General features: G+C 30.1%; 1 protein-coding gene across 5 annotated transcripts; it reads right to left on the minus strand.

The window, feature by feature from the left end:
• Positions 1 to 585: 585 nt before the first annotated feature.
• On the minus strand, positions 586 to 7917 carry LOC114266443 (lysine-specific demethylase JMJ26). Of its 5 annotated transcripts, none has more exons than XM_082888302.1 (13): positions 7577 to 7917; positions 4845 to 6199; positions 4626 to 4741; positions 4409 to 4508; positions 4203 to 4335; positions 4064 to 4127; positions 3257 to 3959; positions 2579 to 2908; positions 1910 to 2329; positions 1756 to 1828; positions 1484 to 1569; positions 1217 to 1336; positions 586 to 887 (listed from the first exon to the last, which is right to left on the minus strand). In XM_082888302.1, the coding sequence occupies exons 2-13, from the start codon at positions 6192 to 6194 to the stop codon at positions 816 to 818; spliced, it is 3567 nt and encodes a 1188-aa protein (XP_082744428.1). In that variant the 5' UTR covers positions 6195 to 6199; positions 7577 to 7917; the 3' UTR covers positions 586 to 815. The 5 variants fall into 5 exon arrangements, with proteins under 5 accessions (XP_082744428.1, XP_082744427.1, XP_082744425.1 ...); XM_082888301.1 differs by having other exon boundaries at positions 4626 to 4744; XM_082888299.1 differs by having other exon boundaries at positions 4626 to 4756.
• Between the last annotated feature and the right edge of the window lie 12235 nt (positions 7918 to 20152).

Below are 20152 nucleotides of genomic sequence, written 5' to 3' on the forward strand. Positions count from 1 at the left end.
ATCTCATCTAAAGTGAAACAAAATAGAAAGTAATACTTAAATCTCTCAATAATACTCAACCGATAATCACAAATAAGCAATACATTTAAAAGCAAGGTAAAGTCCTTAGGCATGTAATTTTAAATCTACAAAAAGTTCTTTTAAGATTTCTAACTTACAAAACTTTGGTATTAAAAAATCCCACCTAATCATCCAGTCAGAAAGTCATCTACTTAGTTTGGTTTTTGCAAGTTCATTAAGTAAAGTCAAACAATGTGTTTATATTTGTTTATATTTTTTTGATAACCATGTGGTAATTTTTCCCCACACAAGGTATTTTGAAATTTTACATAAAATGGTCTTAAAATATACATTTTGTAATATACAAAAACAAAGAAATGAAAACAGTTTCAAGCACATGTATTTTTCCCCCCTTAGGGGTATGTGTTTGTCCATTTCAAATTGTTACATTGATAGGTTTTGTGCACACTCAAGTCTAGGCAAGTTCTCTTGTTTTTCTTGATCTAGAAACATTTGAAATTTCTTCATTTTCATTTATCTTGTTCTTCCATGCACATCTCCAAATTCATGAAGGGCAAACAGAACAATAAGCAATGGCTAATCCTTTCTTAGGAAGGAGCAAAATGCCTACTGAGGCTGGTAATAGTTTTACAAAATCATCCTTGGAGTCTCACAATAATTACAAAAATCCAAGGATCAAAACAGCCTCTCAAAATTGACTACTATAGAGGAGAGAGCTATATAAAAAAGCAAATATACGTAACAAAAATGGTTTGTCCATAGGCAGGCCAGCAACAGATTCCACAAAACATCATTCACTTTGCCGATGTCAACGCTTCAAAATCTTCGACAGCTTGGTTCATTGCATGAAGAATCATCTTCTTTATCTGTTTTTCCACACATAAAAATAAATAAATAAACAAGACAATGAGGTTAACCAGATTGAGTTTGCTGAACTTAGTGCATTCACCCAGCTTGTCAACCACACAACAGGAGTATTTGTTTGGTTGCAGAGAAATAAGAGGAAAAGAAAGTAATAGCGAATCTAGGTTATAGTTGTATAATTGAACTCGTTGAGCCAGGATGATCAGATTAGGATTCAAATTTACTGAAGTTTTTTTCTTTTTTCTTTTTTTTTTCACTTTGAGGCAAAATGGAGAGTACATACAATTGCGGCCAATTAAACAACATATGCTAAAGTAAAGAGAGATCATACCTCCAATTTGTCTTCTCTAACCTTGTGATCCTTTGGCAGTCGTCGAAACTCCTCTGTTAATCGCAAGCACTCATGGACATTTTCAGGAGAAACAAAATCCACTGCAACTTTCGTACACGACTGTGTGTAAAGCAGAGAATAAACAAGTTAGATTGAATAAAATAGATATATAATATCAATCCAATATATATATATATATATGATAAGCATGTTAGTGAATTGCATGCCCAGCTGAAATTTCAAAAAGTCAACAAAGAAAATTTTTACTTTGAGATTCCTGACTTGATGTGGGCAACCAGCAGGAATAAACACCGCTTCTCCAAGTCGTTGCTCAAAAGTCCATGGTTCTATCCCTGTAACGTTTTTAAAAATTCTGTAAGTTGCCAAGTTTCAAGGTAATGGTTTTAAACAGCGGTATTAAACAGTATTAACCGATATATCAGTGAATAACAGTATCGGAAGTCCAAAATCTCAATACGTATCGGCCCATATTTAAAACCCCATAGTGAAAACAATGCTGCATTATATTAAATACTGACCAAATTCCTCCTTGAGTTTCCTTTTATGCTCCAAAGTCAAGTAGAAGCATTGGTCATGAATTGGATGAACAACCTAAATCAAAGCAAGAAGCTTTCTCAGAGCTCAATACACATTTGACATGGCTAAATTGAAGCTTCATTAGTTAAAAATTACCTGTTCAACCGGAGAACAAAAAGTGTGCCTAAATTCAATAGAATGCTTCCTGAGATACTCTTGTAACTTCGGTACATCTTCCCTCCTAAAGATGTCCCACAGTGCACCGGCCGTTTCATCTAATGCTCCTTCAAGTAAAGCCGAGCATCCTTTGTGCTCGCCTACTGGATCTGTGATTACTTCACTAGTTTCAGATGGCTGTTTCACGTCTATCTCATTACCCACATGCTTAATATCGGAGGCATCCAATTCAAGCTTTTGTTCACCAATGCCATTACAAGGTCTGGTGAGATCTTCATTCATCTCTCTAATGAGGCGCTCTCGTTCATCTTGAGCTTGGTGATTCTTTTTCAACTTTTCAATTGCAGCACGCTGCTGATCATCTGAGTCTATTTCTGCAGTGTGCATCAAAATATTCACCTGCTCCAAATAAAAATTTGCAAGCTTATTTCTTCAAGTACAATGGTTATATAACATAATTACAGGAAGAACCGTTATCAGGGAACTTATGCATAACCAATTAATGTGAGAGACAAAAATTTGTAACCATTTAAGAAGAAATAACCATGTAGAACCCCACATCGCAACAACACAATAAAATGCAAACAAATCATCATTTCAGAAAATGCAAATGTTATAATATAATTCTGACAGGTTGTAAAACCCTACCGCATCTGACATATCACAATGAAGCTTAGTTACAGAATCTCCTCTGCCAAGTTCTTCGGCAATGCCATATGCAATATATGTCTTTGGACCTAAGTCGGGCTTTAGGGCACCTTGAGGCAATTTCACAGCAAGATTAAGAAAACCATCCCTAGGATCCGTGTATCCCTGGAAAGGCAATGCACTAATAAACTCGTCACAGTGGCGTGGCAACAAATCCTCAAATTTGTCAGAAGGCGGCCAATCCTTAAGCTTGAGCATCTCAGGCCAGAAATTTCCATATCTTCTTCCTTCTGTATAACCTTTGAAAAATTGCCGCGTATTTATCTCCACCTACAAATTGTAACAGAAAACAAGATTCAGAGAAAAGAAAACCATTTGGCAATTGCCGCTGATATTTCACATAGGTATGATTTGAAAGGAACAAGAGAAACATGTGAGACAGTAAAAGTATATGGTCAGACATAGGAATTTAGTATTAAACCCAGAATGAAACCCATAGTATAATAGTAATACAACTACTGATACATAAGTTGCAATTTATATTCAAGACAGCTATGACATTAAGACCAAGAGGTGTGCAAGATGTTTATGCACATTCCGTCAAACAAATACTTCCTTCTGCAAAGTAGTGGACAAAAAAATGACAATCAAAATGCCAGAAGAGAAGATAGGACTAACCTCACAACCAGCCAGGCAATCAATAGCCTTAACTTCTGACATCTTTGAACTAATCTTTGAATCCAAATTTTCACAGAGTGCACGCCACATGACCATTGGCTCCCAGCTTAAACCAGTCGTCTGCTCAAGGGCATCTCGAACAATCACTGGTTTCCCGTTTGCCCAATGCATCTGGAACTGCAAGTGCTCTTCCTCCTTTATGGCATCCCTTGAATCGGGGCAATACAAATAGTTGTCATCAGAGCCTTCCCTAGAAGCTGCTCTCCGTGACATCTTGCTCCACTCATCAAGATAATTGGGCCTCGTGATTGTTTGCTCTACCTCACAATTCTTTGATATTTCTTCCGCTTTAGCCTCCAAGATCGAAGTCCAACAATGTGGAAGAATACGCTTGAGCTCTAGCACACAATTCCCACATCCACCCATTTCTTTTGGGGCGCAAGTTACACTTCCATCATCACCGGCAACCCATTTCGTCAATGGCTTATTATGATCCGTAGAAGTTTTCACTTGACAAGAATTTGGTAGAGGATCTCCACCATGAATGTAATCGTAGCCTCTATTCATATATTGAAAAACTACTTTGTTGCCACCTCCTAAAGCCTCTCCATTGCGAATCTCACGGCAACAACTAAGACAGAGCTCAAAGGAGCAATTTGGGCAGCTTCTATGAAGGTCAATGATTGAAGTTGCACAGTAGTTACTGCTCCGGGGCCAAGAAAATAGTTTAAAATTAAGGTACTGCAGAATTATAGATACAAATAAAATCACAGTTGCTCTAAAGCAAAGAAAAGAAGACAAGCTTACCAATACACACGCTCATCATTGGAACAAATGGACTCTTGTATCTTAATGGAAGATGATTCCACCCCTATATGAATATATTATTAGTCAGCAACATAATTCAAGTACTTAGGACTCTTTGAACGTTTGAAAGTTATATAACCTTGAATCAGAGACTCTATCTCCATCTCCTCAGTTTGTTCTTGATTAATTTGTTTTACAAATGGAAGAAGTGACTTGATCAAATAATGAAGATGCTGAAACTTCTCCCGATCAGAGAGATCCCTCTTTGATGTCTAAAGAATGAAAACTGTCAACAATTTCACCCAAAAAAAAATCAAGACACTTTTCAGTATGGCAGAATCCCACCTTAATCATGCCATGCAACTGCAAACACAAGTTACAATTGCAATTTCCACGGCAAAATGGGCATTTCTCTGCAACTTCTTCTTCTGACAAGTGTAGGTACCTATTTACCAGAGAGAGAGAGAGAGAGATAGAGAACAAATGAAATTATTTAAAAGAAAACATTGTAGCAACTAAGAAATTATCATCAAAAGAAAAAGAAAACACGTAGAAAAATTACCACTGCTTGATACACTGGATACAATATAGTTTCTGTTTGCAGTTGGTACAAGGAACCACAATTCTTCTATCATTCCTCCTGCACTGATGGCACTTCAAACGCTCTTCCCCATTTTCCTGCTGACAAGTATGCTAGTATAATTCAGTCAATTCTTTCTCCAAGAACCCACGAAATATATTAAAAAATATTCAAAATATATGAATACAAGAGAGTTCTAACCTTATGATTCTTTGTTGTGCATCTGTCAACACTATTTCGTTCACTTTTGATAACTGATGAGCAGGAAGAAGAGGAAGAAGAAGATACGCTACAAAATAACAAGTTCCCAGACTCATAGATTTTCTCTTTCATGTCCCTTGAACTTTTTCTCATGTTCAAACCATATTGATCTATACTTTTGTTCTTCATGCCTTCAACTTCAAAATCACCAAAAAAGAAATCACCCCCATAGATTTTCTCTTTCATGTCCCCTGAACTTTTTCTCATGTTCAAACCATATTGATCTATACTTTTGTTCTTTATGTCTTCAACTTCAAAATCACCAAAAAAGAAATCACCCCCAAAGCCACTATTTTTGTTCAGGACAGCACGCCTTCTTTCTGAAATCCTTTTACCATGTGAGCTTTCAAGTTCTTCAGGCAATGAAGTTTCTGATCTTGTCAATGATGACCATTCATTTTCCTTTCCCTCATCTTCACATTCATCATCTTCCCAGTCACTCACAGAAAAGGCATCATTAAGAATTCTTTTCTTGTTTAAGGAACCATTAAGCTTCTGTGATTTTTTTTTCCTGTTGCATCTTTCATTTTCTTGGGCTATCCTTGTTTTTTTTAATGCACTTTTTGCTCTCGCGGATGATGTACCCTTTATGTTCTCTTCCACTTCCTCCTCTTCATCAGCATCATCATTAGCAGCATCTTCAGTATTATCACAGCTAAATTCACATTCAAGAGTCCTTTGCTTACTTAAGATACCCCGACGCTTCTTAGAGGTTCTTCTATTACTTGACCCTTCACTTTCTCGAGCTCTCTTTTTCCTAAGCGAAGGTGAGGACCCCACACTGTGTTCATTCACATCATCATATTGGAATTTACTGGTAATAGATTTATGTTCAAGGCACCTTTTTTTGTTTGAGGAACCCTGGAGTTTCCTAAAGATTTTTCTACCATTTGAACCCTTGCTTTCCTGAGTTTTCTGTCTATTCATATCTGAAGACTTTGTTCTTTCTGGTGATAATCCTGCACTGTACTCCTTGTCACCACCACCACCACCATCATCATCATCTTTGCACTCACCCACGATGCGTCCATGCGCAAGGCTTATTTTCTTATTTGACGCACCCTGGAGCTTCCCTGCTGTTCTTCTACTTCTTTTCTTAATTAAATTCTTTGTTCTGATTGGAGATGATCCTGGACTATCCTCCTCCTTGCCCTCCTCTTCTTGTTCTGTTAATTGAACATCATAATTCCTGATCCCTTGAACTTTTCTTTTCCTTGTAACCTGAGAAACAGTTGGGCTTTTAGGAGCGTAGCAGTTCAACTGCTCTTGCTTCTCAATTAACAATGACATTCTCACTGCACATTAAAAGAGATAGCAATCACATTAACTTTGAAGAGTAATTCAACAATTTCAACTTAAAACATGGTTTTGAGTCAAATCAATTACATCAATTCAGCCTATTACATTGCGGGCAACATGAATCAAAACGTGTCGTGTGTGTTTGTGTTAGCATGCATTCACTCGTGCTCACCATCAAATCAAAGCCTGAATGTAGCATACATACATCAACTGAAGATAATACATGGAATGGAAGAATAAGATAGCTGGGTTGGCTCAAGTCAACCGAACTGGGTCAACAAATTCAACACACTTTACCGTGCATAATTTAGTAAAAACCTTATCTAAACTAATTCACCGTTCTGAAGCACCAGCATTGATTCATGATGAAATATCGAATATTTCACATGCAATCCATGTATATACATCATCATCATCATCTATACTATTATATACTGTACACACAATTTGGTGTTAACACAAGTTCTTTCAACTTTTTTTTTTATTTCCCAAAATTATGCCCCAAAACAAACCCACATTCCAAACGATTGTAACTGTCATCCATTTTTACACATGCATGTGTACACATCTGCTAGTATCTATCTATCTATATCTGTACTACTATAAAGAGAAGCCTTCTCGTGGTGTTTATGTCTCGTATTTTAGGTTTTCCAAAGTACCCTTATATCAGTTATGTGGGTAATTATGCCCTAAATTTATTTATTTATTTATTTTTCAAATCTCTCAACTTTTCATTTTTTCAAATCCATTTCAATTTTCAAACTTTTGAATTCAATCATCATACAGTTTATAATCTTATTTTCTGAAACAAAATGACCATATGTGCACGCATCATGTGCCACTTCTAGTATATATATATATATACACACAGGTATATGAAATCAAAGAAAAACATTGATTGATCGAATCAATGATCGATGGTGGCCTTACCTAATCAATCGAAACTTTCAGTCCATTTTTGTTTCAGAATCTTAAAATTCAAAACATAGTTTTCACCGATTACAGCAATTCAGCCCATCACATTGGAGGCACATTAATCAAAATCTCTCATGTGTGTTTGTTTCAAAGCCTACATCACCTGAAGATAATCCATGGAAGACTGATAGTTGGGTTGACTCAAGTCAACACAATTCAAACTAGGGTTTTTTCAGAGCCTAAAATCTACACAAATCAGTGAAAAAACTCATCAAAACCAATTCACAGTTTTAAATCACCAGCATTGATTCATAATCCAAATATCAAATATTTTACGTTTAATATACGTATACTCACAATCATATATATATGAAAACAGAGACCCCCCCCCAAAAAAAAAAACATTGATTGATTGAATAAGAAAGGTTTAGAAGACCAGTGATCGATTGTGGACTCACCTGATCAATTGAAACTTTCAATCAATTTGTGTTTTCGGAACTCAGAATTCAAAGAAACACGAATGTTCGAAGTATGGAATTGAAAAAACAGATCTAATCTTGAAATTCTGAGAAAACTATTAGAGTCCAGTGAAGATCGATTGATAGAAAGAAGAAGACGAAGAAGAAGAAGAAGATGGAAATAAAACTGTAGATAGAGAATATATATATATATATATACATATATATCTTCTGCGTGAATGCGTGAGTATATATTTAGAGTGAGAAAGGTATATATACCATACTAGAGAGAGAGAGAAACAGTGGGCTGATGGGGGAAAAAGATTCTTTTCTTTTCTTTCCTAGGAAACAAAGTTATTACTATAATTATACGTGGAGTCATTGGGAAAGTCAGAATAGTGTGGGCGTTTTGTTGGGATATGAATATGATCATTAAATTTGAAGATTTTTTTTGGGTAACGGCCATTAATTATCGATTTGTATTCCTATATTTGTTAGTTGAATTATAATTAATTTTACAAATTTGATAAAATTACATGAAGTTTTTTTAAAATTAATTACATAACATTTAATTTTATTTTTATTAATTATATAATTAAAAAAATAAAATTGTTATCATTTTTTACTTACTCATGAAAGTAAACCACACTAAAAAATTTTATCACTAATGTTACTCAAGTTTATTCATGTGTCTATAAATTATTTGTATTAGTTTCAATCATTTAAATTTTACTAAAAAAATATTAGTATTTATTTGGTCATATTTATCTTTTATTATGTGATACCATTGATCAAAAATATCATATGCACATAATAAATGAGAATATATTTTTTTTTGTCAAATTATGCTTAATTAATAGGAAAAATTACACATAAGTGGAAATTGGACAAAATATTTACAAATTAATGAAAAAATTTATAAATTTAATTATTAATATTTAAAATTTCTATTAATTTGATTTTTTTTTTTTCCTGAAAAACTACACTAATGTGTTGTTTTCCCTGATTAATAGATAGCATATATTTATCTATACGATATATATAAAGGGAATACAACACCCTAAGGTCCTGTTTATTTTGGGAGATAGAAGGGGAATTGAGATTGAGATGAAGGTTGAATCCACTGATGTTATGTTTGTTTTGGGAGATGAAGAAGGTATTCATAATCCTCTTCGGATTATGATGGGTCTTGGGGGAGGAGATTAGGATGGAAGCTTAAGACTTGGTATTAGAAAATAGTCCACTGGACTAATTTTTTTATTTATTTTTTTATTTTTTACATGTTGGGTATTTTTTTTTTTTTTTGAACATTAATGCTTAATTTTTTGTATTTTTTGTTAAGTAAAAATCATAGTTTTATTTTATTTATTTTTTACATGTTGGGCATTTTTTTTAACATTAATGTTTAATATTTTTTTATTTTTTTATTTGTTTTATTATTTTATATTTATTTTATATAAAAATAATTTAACAATCTCTACACCAACAACTATTATCAAAACAAACACAATTTTACTTAATCCACTCACTATTAATCCCCTCACTACAAATCCCCTTTATTCTACTTCTAAAAACAAACGGACCCTAATTGATGTCCTGAAACCATCCTCTCTCCTTAAAATGTCAAGTGGAAAAAATAGAATGGCACACTTATCACTTAAGTGACACACACTTACACACTTATCAATTGAACCTAACACCTTACGGTTGAGAAAGAACATACTTATCACTTGAGTGGCACACAAAATATAATATTGTGTTTGGTTTCAATTTTCTGAATCTAATTGTTTGAAAATTTAATTTTTTGTTTATCATATTTTTTTATTTTAGTCAATATTTTAAAAAATTTAAATATTTTTTTACTCTTTTATATGCACATTACTTAAATATATTTTAAAAATAAAATATTTATATAAAAATATTTTAAAAAATCAATAAATATATAAGAATATGAAAAATGTATTGAATTTTTGTATTTTTTTATATTTTTGGTATTTAGTGAATTTTTAAAATATTTTTTTCACAAATATTATACTTATAAAGTATATTTTATGTTAGGTGTATTTAAAAATAAAAATAACAATTGCTTAAAATATTAAAAAAAATTAGCAAAAACAAGAAAAATAAAAAAAATTAAATTTTCTGAAAAGTGAATCCTGAGTTATGAAACTAAACAAGTTGAATATTATTATTATTTTTTTTTTTATACTTATTTGAATTACACACATATCGCGTGTGTCAACTACTAATATTCAATGTTCTGAAACCGAATTATTAGTTAATTAACGTAAACTACATTCTCTGTACAGTAAAAAAATATTGTAAAAAATGAACTAATAAGAGAAAGATTATGAGTGAATAGTTTAGAGGAAGAAAAAAAACTAGGAGTGAAGATATTTTAAGAAAAATGAACTAATAAGAGAAAGATTATGAGTGAATAGTTTACAGGAAGACAAAAACACTGGAGTAAAGATATTTTAAAAGTTTGGTAAATATGAAAAAAAAAACATAATGTAATATATTCACACACATAGTGTGTGTCACTCATGAGTAATTGTGGGGTAGCAAAAAGTAATTTTTGTATGCGGATAAATTATATGTCATGTGGTACCTTTTACTATTGTGATTTTGATAGTAAAATTCATTACATTTATATTGGATATTTGAAGAATAGTAAGGGACATAAAGCTAGATTGGTGTTTAGTGAAAAATAATGTGACATGATATTCTATTAACATACAAAAATTTCTCGATAGTAAGAGATAGGCATTTATCTGACTGGATTTAAGTCACAAAAAATAAAATTTAAAAAATAAAATATTGTGCCTAAGCTGAACACTCCAAAGTTTAACCCCAAGCCTAACCTTAATAATTACATTATATGAAGTCCATCCAATAAGGTCGAGTATTAATTTAAAAAATTAATTTAATAAAAAAAAATTATGGTCATGATGGCACAAATATCTAATTATTATTCATTATATCTTAAATTTAAAGTTTATCAGGTATATTTTTCTTATTCGGGGTATATTTTTATTTAAAAAAATAAATAAATAAATAAATTATATATGTTAATTATATAATATATTAATAATCGACTCGGGTCAAATACTGTTTTTTGGCTTAACTGAGGCTGCGTTTTTTGCTGCAAAAACGCAGCTTTTAATTATGTTGCCAAAAGACCACAAAGCTATTACTATAATTATATTTGGAGTCATTGGGAAAGTTAATAGTGTGGGCGTTTTGTTGGGATATGAATATGATCATCAAATTTGAAGATTCTTTTTTGGTAACGGCCATTAATTATCGATTTGTATTCCTATATTTGTTAGTTGAATTATAATTAATTTTACAAATTTGATAGAATTACATTAAGTTTTTTTTTAAAATTAATTATATAGCATTTAATATTATTTTTATTAATTATATAATTAAAAAAATAAAATTGTTATCAATTTTTACTTCCTCATGAAAGTAAACCACACTAAAAATTTTTATCACTAATGTTACTCAAGTTTATTCATGTATCTATAAATTATCTGCATTAGTTTCAATCATTTAAATTTTACTAAAAAAAAAATTAGTATTTATTTGGTCATATTTATCTTTTATTATGCAATACCATTGATCAAAAATATCATGTGCACATAATAAATGGGAATATATTTTTTTTGTCAAATTATGCTTAATTAATAGGAAAAATTACACATAAGTGGAAATTGGACAAAATATTTACAAATTAATGGAAAAGTTTATAAATTTAATTATTAATATTTAAAATTTCTATTAATTTTTTTTTTTTTTTCCTAAAAACTACACTAATGTGTTGTTTTCCCTAATTAATAGATAGCATATATTTATCTATACGATATATAAAAAGGGAACACAACACCCTAAGGTCCCGTTTATTTTTGGGAGATAGAGGGAGGATTGAGATTGAGATAAAGGTTGAACCCACTAATGTTATATTTGTTTTGGGAGATGAAGAAGGTATTCATAATCCTCTCCGGATTATGATGGGTCTTGGGGAGGAGATTAGGATGGAGGCTTAAGACTTGGTATTAGAAAATAGTTCACCGGACTTTTTTTTTATTATTATTTTATTTTATATTTATTTTATATAAAAATAATTTAACAATCTCTACATCAACAACTATTATCAAAACAAACACAATTTTACTTAATCCACTCACTATTAATCTCCTCACTACGAATCCCCTCCATTCTACTTCTGAAAACAAACGGGCCCTAATTGATGTCCTGAAACCATCCTCTCTCCTTAATGTCAAGTGGAAAAAATAGAATGGCACACTTAGGATATGTTTGGTAACGTTTACGTTTTCAGTTTATATTTACAAAAATTTTATAAATTAGTTTTTGTTTATTTTTTTGTTTATTTTTAGAAAAACATAAACTACAAACTCGTTTGGTAATTGATAAAATATTTTTAAAAATTTACAAATATAAAAAAAAGTGAGAAATGGCAAGTAGTGCAAGTGGCGACAAAAGACGGTAGTGGAAAGTGGTGACGGTGGGTGGTGGTGGTGGGTGGGTGGGTAACGGTGGCGGGTGGTAGGTGGCGGTGGCGAGTGGTGGGTGGTGGTGGCAGGTGGGTGGCGGATGGCGGGTAGTGGCTGGTGGGTGGTGGTGGCGGCCAGTAGGTGGCGGGTGGTAGTGGTGGATGGGTGGGTGACGATAGCGGGTGGTGGGTGGTAACGAATGGGTGGTGGTGGTAGCGGGTGGCGGGTGGTGGTGGCAGGTGGGTGGCGAATGATGGGTAGTAGTGGGTGGGTGGGTAGGTGAGAAAGAAAAAAAACTAGGAGTAAAGATATTTAAAAAAAAATGAACTAATAAGAGAGATTATGAGTGAACAGTTTAGAGGAAGACAAAAACACTAGTGTAAAGATATTTGAAAAGTTTATATGAAAAAAAACATAATGTAATGTATTCACACACACACATCACTCATGAGTAATTGTGGGGTAGGAAAAAGTAATTTTTGTATGCGGATAAATTATATGTCATGTGATACCTTTTATTACTGTGATTTTGAAAGTAAAATTCATTACATTTATATTGGGTATTTAAAGAATAGTAAGGGACATATAGTTAGATTGGTGTTTAGTAAAAAATAATGCGACATGATATTCTATTAATATACAAAAATTTCTCGATAGTAAGAGATAGGCATTTATCTGACTGGATTTAAGTCACAAAAAATAAAAGTTAAAAAAAGAAATATTGTGCTTAAGCTGAACACTCCAAAGTTTAACCCCAAGCCTAACTTTAATAATTACATTATATCAAGTCCATCCAATAAGGCCGAGTATTAATTTAAAAAATTAACTTAATAAAAAAAAATTATGGTCATGATGGCACAAATATCTAATTATTATTCATTATATCTTAAATTTAAAGTTTATCAGGTATATTTTTCTTATTTGGGGTATATCTTTATTTTAAAAAAAAAAGTAAATAAATTATATATGTTAATTATATAATATATTAATAATCGACTAGGGTCAAATACTGTTTTTTGGCTTAACTGAGGCTGCGTTTTTTGCTGCAAAAACGCAGCTTTTAATTATTATGTTGCCAAAAGACCACAAAGCCTCCGTTTAGGAAGTGGGTTGGTTTTTTTGGCTTTTTGACTTTTCTGTCTATTTTAGTCTGGGTTTAAAAGTTTGGTTTGGGAAGGACTTTTTGACTTTTTGGCTTTTTTGTGAGAGAAGAGTGTAATGATTATGAGTTGAATGTGATGTTTTGTTTTTTGTAGTTAAAATAGTCTATTTTATCTTTTGTGACTAAAATAGTCAAAAAACCCCACTTTAGTTCTTCCCAAACGGACCCTAAGTTATTACTATAATTATATTTGGAGTCATTGGGAAAGTTAATAGTGTGGGCGTTTTGTTGGGATATGAATATGATCATTAAATTTGAAGATTTTTTTTGGTAACGGCCATTAATTATCGATTTGTATTCCTATATTTGTTAGTTGAATTATAATTAATTTTACAAATTTGATAGAATTACATTATTTTTTTAAATTAATTATATAACATTTAATTTTATTTTTATTAATTATATAATTAAAAAAATAAAATTGTTATCAATTTTTACTTACTCATGAAAGTAACCACACTAAAATTTTTGGTCACTAATGTCACTCAAGTTTATTCATGTGTCTATAAATTATCTGCATTAGTTTCAATCATTTAAATTTTACTAAAAAAAATACTAGTATTTATTTGGTCATATTTATCTTTTATTATGCGATACCATTGATCAAAAATATCACGTGCACATAATAAATGGGAATATTTTTGTTTTTTAGTCAAATTATGCTTAATTAATAGGAAAAATTACACGTAAGTGGAAATTGGACAAAATATTTACAAATTAATGGAAAAGTTTATAAATTTAATTATTAATATTTAAAATTTCTATTAATTTGATTTTTTTTTTTTTCCTGAAAAACTACACTAATGTGTTGTTTCCCCTGATTAATAGATAGCATATATTTATCTATACGATATATAAAAAGGGAACACAACACCCTAAGGTCCCGTTTATTTTGGGAGACAGAGGGAGGATTAAGATTGAGATTGAGATGAAGGTTGAACCCAATGTTTTGGAACCCGGACCGGATCGGCCGGTCGAACTGGTTGGACCGGACCTTTGTCCGGTCCGGTCAACCCCCTAAAACCGGACTAGGAGCAAAATCGGCCTAGAAATGAAAAACTGCCGGACCCGGCGGTCGAACCGGGAAAACGAGTGACCTGGACCAAGTTTGGCGGGTTGGACCGTTGATTTTTTTCTTTTTTTTTTTGCTATTTTCTTTCTTATATATATATATAAATATATTTCAAAATTTTGATTAAAAATTCTTACTTCAATAATCTCCTCTCATAAGGAAGAGTCATATTGGAAATTTGAGAAGATTATGAAAGTCTATTCCTATTTATAGGAAAAGATTTTTCAAAGAGAACCTACAAAATTCTATGTGGGATTCAATCAAATTATTTGAAACATATTGATTGGAGGGAGAGTTGAAAATTTCATTTCCCTCCAAAATTAAACCTAGCATTCAATCAATTTGTTTGGAGAGAATGTTTAAAAATTTTAATTTCTTTAAAATAAGTGACTTTTTTTTTATCAATTATGACTTTATTAAATACTATTAATAAATACTATATAACAATTTTTATTTTTATTTGAGTATTGATATATATTTTTATTTATTTATAATTTTTAATTATATTTTTTTATTATATAATATTAATTATGACGTCATGGCTCGACCGCTTTGACCCAACGGTTGAACCGGTGACCCATCCACCCGGTCCCTTTTCAGGTTCGCTCACCAGTCCGATTTTCAAAATATTGGTTGAACCCACTAATGTTATGTTTGTTTTGGGAGATGAAGAAGGTATTCATAATCCTCTCCGAATTAGGATGGGTCTTGGGGAGGAGATTAGGATGAAGGCTTAAGACTTGGTATTAGAAAATAATTCGCCGGACTAATTTTTTTATTTATTTTTTATTTTTTACATGTTGGGCAAAAAAAAATTTTTTAACATTAATGTTTAATTTTTTATATTTTTTGTTGAGTAAAAATCATAGTTTTATTTTATTTATTTTTTTACATGTTGGGCATTTTTTTTTAACATTAATGTTTAATGTTTTTGTATTTTTTTATTTATTTTATTATTTTATATTTATTTTATATAAAAATAATTTAACAATCTCTACACTAACAACTGTTATAAAAACAAACACAATTTTACTTAATCCCCTCACTATTAAAATCCCTTCACTACAAATCCTTTCTATTTTATCTCTAAAAACAAACGGGCTCTAATTGATGTCCTGAAACCATCCTCTCTCCTTAATATCAAGTGGAAAAAATAGAATGGCACACTTTTCACTTAAGTGACACACACTTATCATAACACCTTACGTTTGGTAAAGAAAACACTTATCATTTGAGTGACACACAAAATATAATATTGTGTTTGGTTTTAATTTTTTGAATTTAATTTTTTGAAAATTTAATTTTTTGTTTTTCATATTTTTTTTACTTTTTTAGATACACCTTACTTAGATATATTTTAAAAATAAAATATTTATATAAAAATATTTTTAAAAATCAATAAATACATAAAAATATGAAAATTTTATTGAATTTTTGTATTTTTTTTTATATTTTTGGTATTTAATGAATTTTTTAAATATTTTTTTCACAAATATTATACTTTTTAAGTGTATTTTATGTTCGGTGTATTAAAAAAAATTGCTTCAAATATTAAAAAAAATTAGTAAAAACAAAAAAAAAACACAAGAAAAATAAAAAAATTAAATTTTTTGAAAAGTGAATCCTGAGTTATGAAACTAAACAAGTTGAATACTTCTTTTTTTTTATATACTTATTTGAATTATACACATATCGCATGTGTCAGTCACTAGTATTCAATGTCCTGAAATCGAATTATTAGTTAATTATCTTAAACTACATTCTCTGTACAGTAAAAAAATATTGTAAAAAATGAACTAATAAGAGAAAGATTATTAGTGAATAGTTTAGAGGAAGAAAAAAAACTAGAAGTAAAGATATTTTTAAAAAATGAACTAATAAGAGAAAGATTATGAGTGAATAGTTTAGAAGAAGGCAAAAACACTAGGAGTAAATATATTTTGAAAGTTAGGTAAATATGAAAAAAACACATAATGTAATATATTCACACACACAGTGTGTGTCAGAGACAAAGAGAGAGAGAGAGACTAACAACAAGAGACAGACAGACAAAGACAGATCATGATGGTTTAGATCGCGACGACGGAGTTGGTTCAGATCGTGATGGCGACGAATCAACGCCGCGACGAACCAACGCCGGAGAGAGAGACAGAGAGAGAGAGAGGCAGAGAGAGAACATCGCGACGACGACATTGGTTCAGATCGCAATGGGCGTTGATTCAGATCGCGATGGCGATGAACCAACACCGGAGACAAAGAGAGACGGAGAGAGAACAGCGACGAACCAACATCGGAGAGAGAGAGAGAGAGAACAACTCGAAATCTTAGCCAGAATAGTCGTTGGAAATCGCCTCTCACGCTCTCTCTCTCTCTCTAAACATGAACACTGTTTGATTGTTAAGTTTATATAGTGGTATTTTGGTAATTTTTGAATTTTTGAAGGAGCATTTAAGTCATTTCGCCCTTCTATTATTAGTTGCCCGCATAAGCTACAAAAAGAAGTACCTCTGAGGCAGCTTACAACTTTTAGCTCAAAATCAATTAATTTAAGTTATAATCTATATCTTATAAACTCAACCAAATACTCCAAAATGACTTGTTTTAAGTCAAAAGCTAATTTAAGCTATTTATAAGCTCTACCAAACAGGCCCAATATCAAGTCCATCCAATAAGTCCAAGTATTAATTTAATAAAAAAAAATTATGGTCATGTTGGCACAAATATCTAATTATTATTCATTATACCTTAAATTTAAAGTTCATCAGGTATATTTTTCTTATTCGGGGTATATCTTTATTTAAAAAAGAAAAACAAAAGTAAATAAATTATATATATTAATTATATAATATATTAATAATCGACTCGAGCTCAAATACTATTTTTAAGCCAAATCGAAATATTTTGGAAAGTTTGTAAAAAGTTGATTTTTGATTTTTTACCAAGTTTTTTGACTTTTTTTGAAGTGATTTGGGAAGTTAGTAAAAAACTGATTTTTTTGATTTTTGATTTATGATTTAATATTTTATAAAAGTGTCACATCACTCTAAATGACCAAAATATCCTTATTTTTTAATTAGATTTATAATTTTGCCCTTTGGCATGTCAACACTATTTTGAATTAATTAATAATAATTTTTTCAGAGGATAGTTGGGTAAATGAAGAAGCTACGTTTTGGGATCTTCCCAAATGATGGATTTTGATTTTTTGCATGGTGCTGCGTTTTTGTTACTGTTGCCAAACGTTGCGTTTTCGGCTCGTTTCCAAAACGGCACTAAGGCCAAGTTTGGGGACTTCAAAAAAAGTCAAAAAGTTAAAAAGTCAAAAAGTTACTCAAAAAGTTAAAAAGTTAACACTATTCACCAAAAGTCAACAATTACGGCTGCACAACTCCCAATTCAAATTTTTTCCTACAAATCAATTTTTACAATTTTTTATTACACATTTTTCAATAAAAAGTCAAAAAGTTAACCCAAACATCCATATTTTCGACCTCAATTTTTTAGTTCAAAAAGACAAAAAGTACACTTTTTTAGTCTTCCCAAACTTGGCCTAAATCCGCTTAATCAAGTCAACTCAAGCCAATCCTATGATTAATTCCAAACCTTTAAAAAGTACGAATGGAAATACAAATGGAGTCTGGTTGGTTGGGTGGCTGTCCACCCCTAAAATAGGAAGAAATTATAATTTGCTCCCATAGCAAATACATATGAAGCCTTCCTTGAATTTTATTGAGGCTCATTTTGGGAACATGAAAGTAAATAGTTATTTTTAATTTATTTTGGATTATATTATTTCTCACAAAATACATTAAAAAAAATTTAAAAGTTAAAAAGTTAACTTTTAACACTATTTTCAAAATACTCCTGAATAAAATAATAGAATCTATTCTTTTTGTGTCCTTTTTTAAAAAATAACAGCGTAAGCCTTAGTTTGGTAACTTAAATTGGATTAGGTTGGGTTTGGAGCTATTTTAGTTACAAAAAGACAAAATATATTTTTTAGTCTAATAAGATAAAATGTTAAATTCAACTCATAATCGTTACATTCTTTCTCTCATAAAAAAAACAAAAAAATTTATCATAAACGAAATTTTTTAGCCCCAAATTAAAATAGCCAAAAAATTAAAAAATTAAAAAATCAACCCACTTCGTAAACGAATTCTCTTCAAATAAGTTGTGTAGAACAATCCTCCAACTTCTCCTATTAGGTCTATTTGGTAGAACTTATAAACTACTTATTTTAGCTTTTAACTTAATTTAAGTTAAAATATTATGTTTGGTGCGGCTTAAGTTAACCAGCTTATAGCTTAAATTAAGCTATTTCTCAGCTTATCTCAAAAACTAGTCAGGGGGTGCTTAAATTTTTGACTTAAGGGCGCAGCTGGTATTGGAGGGCTGAAATTACTTTCCGTTTGGCAAGTTGGTTTATGGGTTTTTTTAGTTATTTTAGCCACAACAAACAAAACATCATATCTAACCCATAATCATTACACTATTCTCTTACAAAAAAAGTCAAAAAAATCAAAAAGCCAAAAAGTCCTTCCCAAACCAAGTTTTTTAACTCAGGTTAAAATAGTCAAAAAAAGCCAAAAAGTCAAAAAGCCAACCCACTTCCCAAACGAAACCTAAATGCCCTCGTTAATATCCAAATATTAAGATTATTAATTAATATTAATTAAAAAATAAAAAATTGTATATTTCTGAAGAAAAAAAAATCAATATTAATATTTGGATATTAACGAGGGCATTAATTGAAAAATAAATATTAATTGGGATTAATTATTAATAAATTCATATTGTATATTTGTTTATTAATTAAAAAATAAAAAATTGTATATTTTTGAAGAAAAAGGAAAAAATCAATATTAATTGGTATTAATTATTAATAAATTAATATTGTATACTTTTGTAATGAATTAATTATTAATTGATACAAATTAATAACAATTGTTGATTATTAATATTAATTGATACTAATAAAAATTAAATATTAATATTAATTTATACTAATTAATAATTTTAATATTAATTGAGACTAATTAAGTCATTAATTGATACTAATTAATAATTTTAGTATTAAATGATACTAATTAAGCAATTAATTGATACTAATTAATTTATAATGGAAAATAATTGCGACAATAATATTTTCATTACATTTTTAGCAAATGTATCAATTTTTATATTAATTGATACTAATTAATACTACTTATATTAACTTTTATTAATGAAATATTTAAAAAAAAAATTAAAACTGAAAAAAAATGACAAAATAATCATTTTTTTATCATATAAGGGTAGAAAGGATAATTATACAGTAAAAAGCTATTTTACTGTTTATTAACCAAACACTACTCTGCTGCTTAAATCCATAATCTCACAGCTGCACCAAACAAATTAACAGATGTTCACAATTATAAATTATAATTTGTTAAGTTATAATCTATAATCCTTTTTACACAGATTTACCAGACGGGATATAACCTTATTTTACAAGGGTTCTTTCTGCTAAAGAAAGTCGTAAGATTTTTAGTATTTTTGTCTTATGATTTGAAAATCATATGTTAAATAAGTTTTTTTTTTTTTTTATAAAAAGTAAGATAAATAAAAAATTTAATAATATCAATTTAAATCATAAATTTTTATTTTATTTTTAATTTAAACATTCATTTATTTTTATTAAATAAAATTAATAAAAAAAATATTTTAATTATGAAACTCGGTTTTTGCTTTTTTTAGTTAATTTTTTGACTTTTTTAACTTGTGACTTTTTTAATAGTTTGGTATTATTGTTTGACTTTTTAGCGTTAGAATGACAAAAT

This window comes from Camellia sinensis, chromosome 9 (genome assembly GCF_055761805.1).
Source record: "Camellia sinensis isolate YWXY chromosome 9, ASM5576180v1, whole genome shotgun sequence".
NCBI lineage: Eukaryota > Viridiplantae > Streptophyta > Magnoliopsida > Ericales > Theaceae > Camellia > Camellia sinensis.

Coding starts and splice junctions, on each gene's coding strand:
- LOC114266443 (XM_082888299.1), bottom strand. CDS start 6,194: ATGTCATTGTTAATTGAGAAGCAAGAGCAGTTGAACTGCTACGCTCCT. Junction 2,330..2,578: donor ATTGTGATATGTCAGATGCG/GTAGGGTTTTAC, acceptor TATTTGGAGCAG/GTGAATATTTTGATGCACAC. Junction 1,829..1,909: donor TTTGTTCTCCGGTTGAACAG/GTAATTTTTAAC, acceptor GCTTTGATTTAG/GTTGTTCATCCAATTCATGA.